The sequence below is a fragment of the Hyperolius riggenbachi genome, chromosome 3 (assembly GCF_040937935.1).
Source record: "Hyperolius riggenbachi isolate aHypRig1 chromosome 3, aHypRig1.pri, whole genome shotgun sequence".
NCBI classification, from domain to species: Eukaryota; Metazoa; Chordata; class Amphibia; order Anura; family Hyperoliidae; genus Hyperolius; species Hyperolius riggenbachi.
In genome coordinates this window covers 53,152,967-53,166,384 of record NC_090648.1, presented here as the reverse complement: position 1 = coordinate 53,166,384, position 13,418 = coordinate 53,152,967, and the positions used below count along the sequence as shown (strand labels likewise).

The following is a 13,418-nucleotide window of genomic DNA, read 5'->3' as shown; positions in this document are numbered from 1 at the left end:
AAGTTTAAACAGTAGAGCGCCCTCTACTGTTTAAACTTCCTGCCGGGCAGGAATAAGTGAAGGCATGCCGGAGACCAGAGCGGAGAAGAGCGGAGACGAGCGGGGGCAGTCGCGCCGGCGGAGCAGGTAATGTATGCGGCTCTATTGCGTCGGTCGTCGTGCACTCGAACGCCGCTAGCGATGCGCTCTTTACCCGCGGGCGAACGACGGTAATTTTCCACACGGCGCGATCGACGGGATCGGACAAAATGAATCGAAATTCGGCATGTAACGCGAACGATTGGCAGCAGATTCGATCCCAGTGATCGAATCTGCTGTCGAAACGGCGGTAAATCGGGCCAGTGTATGGCCAGCTTAAGTGAAAGTTGAAGGGCTTGATTCACAAAAGGGTGCTAACTTAGTTAGCATGCCTAAAAGCCCCTTAGCACGCCTTAAGCTCTCTAGGACGCGCAAAGTTTTGTGTGCTAAGTTAGCGAGCGCAAAGTTTAAGCGCAGCAAAACGTCGCACCAGGTGTGACTAAAATGTCGCACTGGGTGCACCCTAAAACGTCACACCCGGTGCACCAGAAAAGATCACACAGTGCAACATTTTGGGCGCACCCGGTGCAACGTTTTAGGGGCACCCAGTGCAACGTTTTAGTTGCACCCGGTGCGACGTTTCACACGCACCGCGCAGCGCTAAACTTTGCGCACGATCAATAAAAGCTTTGTGCGTGCTAACTGCTTAACACCCTAGTTAGCATGCCCAAAGCTTTTAGTTAGCATCCTTTTGTGAATTGAGCCCCAAGTGTCAATGCAGCCATCTTACTAACATAATAACATAATACGGGGCAATGCAGAGGGTCCTTAAGTGTGGGGTGCTCAAATTTAAAAAAGGGGCCTCGCTGGGGACAGGAAGGGTGCTGCTGGGGGAGGGAAAAGTCAATGTGGGTGCTGGGGGAGGGGGGTCATATGGGTGCTGGGGGGAAGCACTATCACTGCAGTGCTAATGCTGGGGGGAGAGGTCAGTATGGGTACGTGGTGGAGGGAGAAGTCCCTGTGGGTGCAAGGTTGAGGGAGAGGTCACTGTGGATGCTGGGGGAGGGAGAGGTCACTGCTGTCAGAGAGACACCATCTTACCTGCTCCCACACAGCTGTGGGGACGGTTACACTAGGACTCCTGTATGGCACCTGTTTATTCCAAAATATCCAGGATGGGGAGGAGCTTCCTGTGGGTGTAGGTGGGGCTTCCTGCGTAGAAGGGGGCATAACTTATTGCGGCCAGGGGCGGAGCTTAATGTTTACAGCCAAAGGGGCATTTTTATGAGAATTTAAAGAGGGGGTTGCTTGGGCACTCTCGTGCCTGAACATAGTATATTAGAAAAATATATTCGTCCATAAAATTCAACCTGCTGTTTTTGTCATTATCCAGTTGGTGATAACAGGTAACACTGAACGAGACAATAAAGCTCAGACTCCTGGTTCTTCCATGAAGCTCAAGCTGAAAGGAGATCACAAGGCGAATGTGGGTTTGGTGGCTGTGGACAAAGGTGTCTTTGTACTGAACAGCAAGAACAAAATCTCCCAGAGCAAGGTAAGAAGAACCATGAAATAACTTAAGGAGTTACACATGAAGCATAGGCTTTCAGTACTCATCTAGAAATAGAGTTAATATCTGCAATAACACATTATTTATTAAAAACAATGTTAAAGGAAATGTTCAAAAACATTTTTCTTAATTTTTTTTTACATCTTCTCCAAAAGGGAAAAGTAGACATCTGCTTGGATGAAAAAAAAAAGATAATTTAAGGTGTAACGGTCAGACATAAAATCAATTATTTATTGTTATCTCATAAACAAGTAATAAGGATGCTAACCAGTCAATCCAAAAGTTTAAATCACTATTACTTTTCTTGCTGATAAATGATCATTCCCCAGTTTACTCTTATTTGGTGCATTTCCGCATAAAGAAGTTGCAGGGCATGCTGGGTTGTCTTTTTTTGCTTCTTTACTTTGCTCTCAGACTTAACTAATGTAGCTTATCGGCTGAAGCCTCTTCCCCCCCTGGTTTCTCCTGCCACACCTCTGTTCCTTTCAGATTGGCCAATATTTTTCATGCTGAGTCAAAGCACTTTCTATTGCAGATGCAGAGCTGGGTGGGAGTGTCTGAAGACTGGGTGGGGGGCGGGCAATGCATTCACAATCAGGCAGAGGAGAGTAAGGGAGGAAATGACATCAGGATTGGCTTCAAGATAGACACAGTTAAAATGTAGAATCCTAAGAAGGATTTTCTCTCTTTTACTATAGAAAAATCACTAAAATCAAAATGCATACAGTATGTTATGTAAGTAGAGCAAGTATCAATCTCCTTACTAGCTGATGACCCGGTGTTGCCCGGGTACAGTATGCATTTGGCTGGTAAAAACAGGGAACACCAAGAGCCCCAATAGTGTAATACGTACTAGATAAGGTGGCAATAAATTTGCATTGCTAGATACTCACAAGTCAGGGTCACCAGCAGGCAACCACTGTAAAGGCAGGTGGGGAGATTATCCTGACCCCACTCAGGATTAAGAAGTCTCTCTCTGTAGACAGGAAAAAAAGGGTAGCAACCCTCCACCAAGGGTGGACTCGAAATTGTATATAATGAACAGAGGCGCCAAAAGTATAAAATTAGATTAAATGAGCTTAAAAACCAACTTACTTTGCAAAAATGAAGGAGGAACTGGTGGTCTTACCTCCCTCAAGCAGACACGACAACGACTGCGATTCAGACAGTCAAACACATTATTAGAAACTCAAAAAAAATTGCAACGTGTTTTGCAGGCTCAATCCCACTTCGTCAGGCAATACAGGGAGGAGTATCAATCGACCTGCACAAGGATTCAAGTTAAGCGCCTCTGTGAAGAGACAGAGGCGCTTAACTTGAATCCTTGTGCAGATCGCTTGAGGGAGGTAAGACCACCACTTCCTCCTTCATTTTTGCCAATTAAGTTGGTTTTTAAGCTCATTTAATCTAATTTTTTACTTTTAGTGCCTCTGTTCATTATATGCATTTGGCTGGTGTTGGCTCCACCCACTTTTTCTAACACTTACACACAAACACTCAATGACCAAGTTTGTGAGCTTTGGGGTCTTTGGCATCAATAATTTGTACACTCACCTAAAGGATTATTAGGAACACCTGTTCAATTTCTCATGAATGCAATTATCTAATCAACCAATCACATGGCAGTTGCTTCAATGCATTTAGGGGTGTGGTCCTGGTCAAGACAATCTCCTGGACTCCAAACTGAATGTCAGAATTGGGAAAGAAAGGTGATCTAAATAATTTTGAGTGTGGCATGGTAGTTGGTGCCAGATGGGCCGGTCTGAGTATTTCACAATCTGCTCAGTTACTGGGAATCAGCCATCACTGTTGGTGAACGTACTTGCATATATTGTTCATTCGGCTGTGGAAGAACTTACCTTAAATGGATGGAACTTTCTTATGAACTTTATATTCCATATATATGTTCTACCTTCTTTTTGATCTGGTTCACAATTGTTTGTTTTGAGTGTAGTGTATGTATTAACGCAATCTTAGGTGTTAGTGCTTTGCACAACACCCTTATATCTGATTTTATATATATAGATATATGTGGCTTTTTTTCTGAGATAGTATGGCTGACAGCTTCTCTTTAACATGCAAAATCAAGATACTAAAAGTGGGATGTAACACGAATAATAAAATGACTAATAGTAACACACACAAACACACGCACGCACGCACGCACGCACGCACGCACACACACACACACACACACACACACACAAGTAATATTGATAGCAATACAGTGGGCTTGATTCAGTAAACGGTGCTAACCCATTTAGCACGCCTAAAGACTTTGGGCGTGATAATTAGGGTGCTAACTGGGTTAGCACTGTTTACTAAATTCACATCGCGTGCAAAGTCCCGCGCGCAAGACTTTGCGTGCACACAGCGTGGTGGAAAGGCGCATCGCGGTGTGATGAAAACGGCGCACCAGATGCACCTGCTTGGGACTTTGCGCGCAATGTAAATTTATCACGCCTAAACTAACTTTAGGAGTGATATAGGGCTTTTCACAGGCGTGCTAACACGTGCGACCTTATAGGCGCATCGGGTGCGCCGTTTTCGTTGTACCTCAATGCGGCGTTATGCATGCACCGCGCTGTGCGCACGCAAAGTTTTGCGCGCTGGATTTTGCACGTAATGTGAATTTAGTAAACGGTGCTAACCCAGTTAGCACCCTAGTTATCACGCCCAAAGTCTTTAGGCGTGATAAATGGGTTAGCACCGTTTACTGAATCAAGCCCATTGTTAAAATTTTCATTTAAATCAGTTAAAAAAAATATATATAAGATAATCAACCCCTTCACTGTAAGAATCTAGGGTATCACTTAACGGGTCAGTTTTACTCCATTTTTTTCATCTTTCTAATTGATCACATTGTTTTGTGCAAATTTGTATGCATTTTTTTTGTCCAGCATATTGACAATCATTTTAAAAAAAAATGTTGCAGGCTGTAAGTTTTTTTTTTTTTCACGCATGCAAGCACTTAGTGGAAATGGTAAATAGAAAATGCATTGCTATCAGGCAAAATGCGATTTTGCTTTCTGAAAAAATGGATGTTTTAGTCCTAGTGAAAATGTAGTCTTAATATTTTCAGCATCTAGACCGGTGTTTCTCAACATTTCATTGGTATGTACCCCTATTAAAACCCTGTACTCACCAAGTACCCCCTAGAATAGTAAACATTATCACAAGTACCCCCTGACAAATATATATTTAATCATAGTACATAATAATTAGTTCTAAACAATTTCCAAGCATTTACTATTGCTATTCATTAGCTATAATGTTAATTTGGTGGTGTTTAGATAAGATTTATCATTTTCTAAAACTCTAAATTTGTTATTCATGGTTAATATATGAAGCCCGAGTACCCCCTGGAACCATCAGAAGTACCCCCTGGGGTACGTGTACCACACGTTGAGAAACTAGGATCTAGACAATAGAAAACTTTTTCTGAGGCCTGGAACCCACTACAAATCGAAATCACAATCTCTAGAGTTTTTAATGAACGTTTTGTAAGCAATTTCATGAGCGTTTTCCGGCGTTTTCATAGCTATTTTAAAAAGTGTAAACTTTTTGACAGCATTTGTGTAGCGATTAGCGTTTAACGGTTTCTGAATGGTCCTTTCAAGTAATCTTAATTTTTTTTACACTGTGCAGTAATTTAAAAACGTAAATCGCTCGGTATAGCGAGTCATGAGTGACTGCAGAATTTATATACTTTACATTACAGAAACGATAACATTAATGCAAACGCTAATGCTCAGAAAATGCGGCAAGTCCTGCGTTTGAGATTTTGCTAATCATAATCGCTCCAGTGGAATTTGGCCAAACCATTAACATTAGCTGAACGTTTAGGGATATTACTAGCGTTTTGAAACGCTCCCTAAACGCTCGAAAAATCACTCTAGTAGGTTCCAGCCCTTAGACATGCAATGTTCAGCTCATTTCCTCATTATCAATAGTGTGAATTTGAAGACAAAAAAAGAAAAAGAAGAATCATGTGAAACACTGAAAATTGTGAAAAGCATGACACTTTTCATTAACAGATGAAAAGGCACTGAAATGCATCATAGTTTACTTCAAAAAATTAGATGTTCCTTTTTCATGCGTACTTCAACACAGACTTTGGCCTCAATTCACTAAGATCATGCTGGAGATAATAAGGCAAGAGAAAACTTACCTCCACACAGTGAGAGAGTAATCTTATCTCTTCATTCCTTACGTTACCTCCTCCGTAGTTAATTTACCTCCTCTGTAGTTATTTTCACATGCAGTTAATGAACAGCCTGTCTTTAACTCTGGAGTTATTTTTAGGATTAAAGAGTTAACTTAAAGACAGAAGAGTTAACTTTAGGTTTGCCTGAGGTAAAATGTTTCCTGAATACTACATGCCTTATCACCATGGTAACAACTCTAGAAGAGTTATTAAAGACAGGAGATAAGCTTAGTGAATTGAGGCCTTTCTATACTGTTCCTGATACAAATTGACCAATTGTAATAGGTACATAGACTAATATTTTTATTGCTTACACTCACTACACGTTATACAAGTTCTGTGAAGGGTTTGATTGAAAAGTGAGGGAATCAAAATTGGATTATTTTAATAAAAAAATAAAATAAATAAATAAAATATTTTATTAATAAATAATAAAATGTAAAAATAATAAATGATATAGGTGTATTCATGTTTCTCCAATCATGCAAACCTACTAAACCTTCAATAAGCCTTGCCATGGTTTAGTCTGTCCTCCTAGGCAGGGGTGACAAACTTACAGGTGAAACTAAAAAAAATTGAATATCGTGCAAAAGTCTATTTCAGTAATTCAACTTAAAAGGTTAAACTAATATATGAAATAAAATAATTGCATGCAAAGCAAGATATTTCAAGCCTTTATTTGTTAGAATTTTGGTGATTATGGCTTATGTTATGAAAACCCCAAAATCTCAAACCATTAGAATCACGGGAATATGTTCAATATTCTAGGCTCAAAGGCAGGGCCGGATTTACCATAAGGCACTGTAGGCATGTGCCTACAGGCGCCTGATGGTGGAAAGGCGGCTCACTCCCTTCCCCGAGCGCCTCTTCCTTCCTTCCCTATGCAGAGTCCTGATGAGAGTGTAAATGCTCTTGGAATTCCACTGATGAGATCTCTCTTCAGTCAGGGGACCATTAGCTACTTAATACTGAGGTTCCTCTAGCTACCTAATATATGGGGCCAAAAACAAGCTACTAAATTTTGAGGGTACCTCTGGCCCTCTACCTAACACTAAGAAACACCTGTAGCTACCTGTAGCTACAAGCAAGGAAAGTAAGGGAGAAATGACAGCTAGGACAGCCAGCAGTTCGGGCTTTGTAGGTTTAAGTAAGGCAAAGTCTAAGGTGCCAGGACATCTGTGCCTATAGGCTCCTGTGAGGTAAATCCGGGCCTGCTCAAAGTGTCAGCCTCTAATCAGCTAATTAATGCAAAACACCTGCAAGGGGTTCCTATTTTGTATATTAGTTTCACTTTTTATGTTGAATTACTGAAATAAATGAACTTTTGCATGATATTCAAATTTTTCGAGTTTCACTTGTATGTCACCTAATAACAATTTTTGTTTATCCATGGCAGGCATTAAAGGGACTCAGAGGTCAGGGAAATAAAAAGATTTATACATACCTGGGGCTTCCTTTAGCTCCATACGCTCTAGTTGCTCCCACACCACTGTCCTCAGTCTTCTGCAGCGCCGGTATCGGGTCCCCGCACTTCCGTCAGTCGTTTCCAGTCTACGCAGGAGAAGTGCGCTCTTTGCATATCTCTCCAGCAGCTGCTGGGGAGAGATGTTAAGGACGCACTTCTCTTACGTCAGACTGGCTCCGCCTCCGACTGACAGAAGTAGGGGGACCTGGTACCGGCGCTGCAGAAGACTGAGGACAGTGGTGTGGGAGCAACTAGAGCGTATGGAGCTAAAGGAAGCCCCAGGTATGTATAAATCTTTTTATTTCCCTGAGCTCTAGTACACTTTAAGGAACTCTTATCTTTCTGGTCCTCCACTACAAGCCCACAGTGCATCCCAGAACCATGCAGCCTAAAACGTTTGACAGGCTAATGGTGTTTTTATTTCTGATCTATTTAGGTGTGGGATTCAATAGAGAAGTCAGACATTGGCTGCACACCTGGAAGTGGTGCTGACAACATGGGTGTATTTTATGATGCTGGTTTAGCTTTGCAATCAAGCACAAAGACGACAACAGTACAAAGATCAGGTGACTACCAGCTTCCTTTGTTTTCTCTCAGTGTTCGTGTTGCTATATATGAACAGATCTCTTGCCGAGAATTGTTATCAATGAAATTCTAAACATTCATTAAATTCTGAAGTTTCCATTAGAGTAGCCAGCAACCAGATCCTAAATGCCAGGATACTTTGGGGTGAAGCCATAGCCTCCCTCAGTGGGTAGAAGACCTTTCTACTAGCCTATTTTAAAGTGAACCCAAGCTCTCACAAAGAACAGACTTAAAACTGTCCATTTCACAAAGAAATGCTGTAGAAATCAGCTGAATTGAGCTGTGCTTATTTATTTAGCTACAGTGTAAGAGATGTGTAATCAGTAGGCATGACTCACAGCGCTTCTGTGTTAGCCGTACAGGAAAGACAGATGCTTTAACCCTTCCTTTGCTCCCTTAAAGTTCATCCAGTAAATTGTCAGGGGGGGGATTTCTGTGCAAAGAAACAAAGAATATTTTTCCCTGATTGTTTTCATACTGTCCCTAATCTTTTAGAGCAGAGAGGAAGTTCTGAGCTCAGATCCACTTTAAGGATGGGTAGGGTTGCAGAAGACTTTGTCACGCTATTGAATTTAAGCACCATGTACCAAAACGTATCCTTGTGCAATGGTTGGCTTGGGTACCCAATTGTGATGTTTTCAATATAAGGGTTAAAAGAAAAAGGGGAAAAAAGTTTGCCTGAAAACAACACTACCATGAAATATTTAATTAATAATCATATTTTAAACATTAATTTCATAATATTTCAAAGAGTACACATTATAAATGTAAAACTATTATAAAAACTGCAGGAATCGACCACTGGTACATGATTATATCAAATAATGCATAGATCACAATAACATGATTACAGTGGGTTGCAAAAGTATTCGGCCCCCTTGAAGTTTTCCACATTGTGTCATATTACTGCCACAAACATGAATCAATTTTATTGGAATTCCACATGAAAGACCAACACAAAGTGGTGTACACATGAGAAGTGGAACGAAAATCATACATGATTCCAAACATTTTTTTACAAATAAATAACTGCAAAGTGGTGTGTGCATAATTATTCGGCCCCCTTTGATCTGAGTGCAGTCAGTTGCCTATAGACATTGCCTGATGAGTGCTAATGACTAAATAGAGTGCACCTGTGTGTAATTTAATGTCAGTACAAATACAGCTGCTCTGTGAGGGCCTCAGAGGTTGTCTAAGAGAATATTGGGAGCAACAACACCGTGAAGTCCAAAGAACACACAAGACAGGTCAGTGATCAAGTTATTGAGAAATTTAAAGCAGGCTTAGGCTACAAAAAGATTTCCAAAGCCTTGAACCTCCCACGGAGCACTGTTCAAGCGATGATTCAGAAATGGAAGGAGTATGGCACAACTTTACACCTACCAAGTCAAGGCCATCCACCTAAACTCACAGGCCAAACAAGGAGAGCGCTGATCAGAAATGCAGCCAAGAGGCCCATGGTGACTCTGGATGAGCTGCAGAGATCTACAGCTCAGGTGAAAGACTCTGTCCATAGGACAACTATTAGTCATGCACTGTACAAAGTTGGCCTTTATGGAAGAATGGCAAGAAGAAAGGCATTGTTAACAGAAAGCATAAGAAGTCCCGTTTGCAGTTTGCCACAAGCCATGTGGGGGACACAGCAACCATGTGGAAGAAGGTGCTCTGGTCAGATGAGACCAAAATGGAACTTTTTGGCCAAAATGAAAAATGCTATGTGTGGCAGAAAACATACACTGCACATCACTCTGAACACACCATCCCCACTGTCAAATATGGTGGTGACAGCATCATTCTCGGGGGGTGCATCTCTTCAGCAGGGACAGGGAAGCTGGTCAGAGTTGATGGGAAGATGGATGGAGCCAAATACAGGGCAAACTTGGAAGAAAACCTCTTGGAGACTGCAAAAGACTTGAGACTGGGGCGTAGGTTCACCTTCCAGCAGGACAATGACCCTAAACATAAAGCCAGGGCAACAATGGAATGCTTTAAAACAAAACCTATCTACGTGTTAGAATGGCCCAGTCAAAGTCCAGATCTAAATCCAATCGAGAATCTGTGGCAAGATCTGAAAACTGCTGTTCACAATCGCTGCCCATCTAATCTGTTTTGCAAAGAGGAATGGGCAAGGATTTCAGTCTCTAGATGGGCAAAGCTGGTAGAGACATACCCTAAAAGACTGGCAGCTGTAATTGCAGCAAAAGGTGGTTCTACAAAGTATTGACTCAGGGGGCTGAATAATTACGCACACCTCACTTTGCAGTTATTTATTTGTAAAAAGTGTTTGGAATGATGTATGATTTTCGATCCACTTCTCACATGTACACCACTTTGTATTGGTCTTTTACGTGGAATTCCAATAAAATTGATGCATGTTTGTGGCAGTAATGTGACAAAATGTGGAAAACTTCAAGGGGGCTGAATACTTTTGCAACCCACTGTATGTACATTGCATCTGGCCCTGGTATATTATAAAATGAAATAATAGGCACGGTGTCTTTAGAAATAATCCACAGGTCTGTTCAGCCTGAACATTCCCTGGATAAGAACCCGGGTTAAAAATATTGTGTATAAATATATATATATATATATATATATATATATATATATATATATATATATATATATATATATATATATATATATATTATTGTGTAAGTAATCATTTAAAAAGTAGTTAGTGCAAAGAAAACAAAATATGTACAATTAATATATAAATACAATGATAAAGTGCCATAAAAGTGCAAAGATGATGATGATAACTATTTTGTATGAGTGAAATTGCCCAAACTAGTTTCATTAATATATTTGCAAAATTACAGAAGTTTTTTTTTTTTTACGAATATCATTTTGAAGTTTGTAGGGTCGATTTTGCAGAATTTTTCACCGTTTCGCGAATATCATTTTGAAGTTTGTAGGGTTGATTTTTACTGTTGATTACAAAGCCCCAATTTTTTAAAAAGAACTTAAAGTTTTAGAAAAAATCCATTTCAACATTGAAAGGAGAAAACACATTTAAAAACAGTGCAATGTCATATAGCAGCCTCCATATGTCTCTTACCTCGGGTTCAGGGGATCAGTAAAATTAACTGAAAAGCATTTTTAGCTTTCAGGGATTACAATATGGGGCAGGGTCGGTTCTCTCATGAAGCAAGGTGAAACATTTACATCAGGTGCAGAGAGTATAGGGGTAGCATATTTGTACTGTGTTTAAACTAACAGCATGCAGTCAGAGTAGGAGAAGAAGCGAAAGGAGAGGGAGGTGAAGAGGTCATCATTGGGGAAAACAAGCTTGTTGTGCTGTGTGAGGAGTCTGACAGTGAGTGAGAAGGGGGAGGCAGGAGAGCAGCATTGTTTCATTTGACTTGCACAGCAGAAGGAAGGAGGTGTCACTGCTGTCCTGACTGAGGAGGAATGGAGCGGCTGTGTATTGTGTTGAGCTGCAGCATGTCATGTGAGAACATTAAATGAAGCAGTAAATTGTTGGGGGCTGTGCGATCATTTCAAATTGGGGGGCACATCCTCACAAGTTTGCCTCTGGCAGCAAAATGTCTAGAGCCGGCCCTGAAATGGGGCATGCAAAAGAGCACTATAAAACACCATCACAAACCTAAAATAGTAAAACATCAATAATAGTATTAGGCAGGTTGAAAGGTTTAAAAAAAAAATAGGAAAAAAGTACTGAAGTAGCAATGCTGGCGGAAATATATAAGTATCACAGCTGCCTGCTTTAAAAATTTTTTTTTAAATAGTAGTGTTCAGTAATCACAGACATAAATAAATAAGAATAACATTAAAACAATGTACAAATCCTTTCCGTGTAAGATGTAACACATTGTTTAAATCATTTCATTTTCCTCTCTCAGAACACAATTGTGAGGTTCCTGTTGCTCGGAAACGCCGTTCCACTGCCCAGCTGATTGCACAGAAAAACACATATGGTAAGATTCTTTTATAAGTTTGTTGTTCCCCCTATACATGCAACTACTTGGAAAAATTATCCAAAAACACGGTCTGAAACACCACTGCTATGCTGAGGACAACGAGCTATATGTGTAGTGCAAACCTGACATGACAGACCCAATTCTAAGGGCCTGACGCCACTGATAGTGGACAGAAGCGGATACAACTGCCTTAGTGGGCTCAGGCCCTTAATATAAATTAATACTTAGCTGAGCTACAGGAAAGGATGAATGACTTTAACTAAATGGTGAAAAAACTGGGGTTCATTGGAGGTCAGCGCCTAGCAGCAAAGCAGCTCCAGACACAGTCAGCACCGGTGAGAGTAGGGAACTCACACCCTACTAACCGCACCACTGTGCAATGCCTGGGTGTACTGGTTGATGGGGAATTAAACTTCAGGAATCACATTTCAGCTGTCCTTTTTTCACATAAAGAATATTACAAAATGAAAGCACCTCATTCCTTCAGTGGATCTTCCAACCCTAGCCCACGCCTTCATCACATCACGTCTGGACAATTGCAATGCTCTCTATGCAGGCCTTCCAAATAAAGACCTACACCTCCTGCAGCTATTTATTTTATTTATTTATTTATTTATTGCATTTATAATATTCCTGCCATTTTGTGTCCTGGCCAGCCAAAGTCCAAAAACGTAAGTTGAACACCATTTCTCTGCATATTGGCTTCAGCAGCCAGCCACTTTGCCTATTTGCCGACAAGAACAATGGGATTTTTGTTAAGATAACTTAATTAATATTTTCTTAAAAATTCACCCCACTCTTGTTTTATTTCAGCTGGAAAGTACAAAAATGAGAAAATAAGACAGTGCTGCCAAGACGGAATGCATGAGAATCCCATGGGATACGGCTGTGCAGATAGAGCAGAACGCATTATGGAGGGCAAGGAGTGCGCGGACGCCTTCCTGGACTGCTGTACATATATCGAGAAGAAAAAAGCAGCGGAGAAAAATCTGAAAGATTTTGATGAGTATGCAAGAAGTAAGGACTGTCGATAGGGAAATACCACAAATTCTATATCTGGGTCAAATGCTATATCTGCATTTAAGGGAAGCTTAGATGCATTCCTTGCGTTGAAAGACATCCATGGCTATAATTACTCGGTAATTCCCAGTGGTGTTGATCCAGGGATTTTATCTGATTGCCATCTGGAGTCGGGAAGGAACTTTTTCCCTTTTGGGGCTAATTGGACCATGCCTTGTAGGGTTTTTTTCGCCTTCCTCTGGATCAACAGGGATATGTGAGGGAGCAGGCTGGGGTTGTACTTTATTTTCTGGTTAAACTCGATGGACGTATGACTTTTTTCAACCCAAATAACTATGTAACTTAATACAACCCTGTAGTGAGGAAGGGCTTGAACTGGATGCTTACCTCAGTAGTGGGAAGCCTTTGGATGATCCAGAGGCTTCCTGGATTCTCTTCTAGCCTTCTGGTGCTGCCGGGGCTTCTTTTTGTGGCTCCCATCCATGTTTAAGCGTATCCGTAACGGGCATGCACGATTAAGCTCTGTACATGGAGTAAAAAGGAGCACCTCATTATACTGGACATTTGCAGAGCTTACTTGTGCTGGAACCCCGGAGTTTGGATATCATA

At 41.0% G+C, this 13,418-nt stretch overlaps 1 protein-coding gene across 1 annotated transcript in view; it reads left to right on the top strand.

The window, feature by feature from the left end:
• Positions 1-13,418, top strand: part of C3 (complement C3) — a 140,268-nt gene that overhangs the window by 43,001 nt on the left and 83,849 nt on the right. Inside the window, exons 14-17 of the mRNA XM_068274111.1 lie at positions 1,412-1,573; positions 7,697-7,826; positions 11,712-11,786; positions 12,603-12,806. Of these exons, the coding sequence (XP_068130212.1) occupies positions 1,412-1,573; positions 7,697-7,826; positions 11,712-11,786; positions 12,603-12,806 (571 nt within the window). The remainder of the gene's footprint in view (positions 1-1,411; positions 1,574-7,696; positions 7,827-11,711; positions 11,787-12,602; positions 12,807-13,418) is intronic.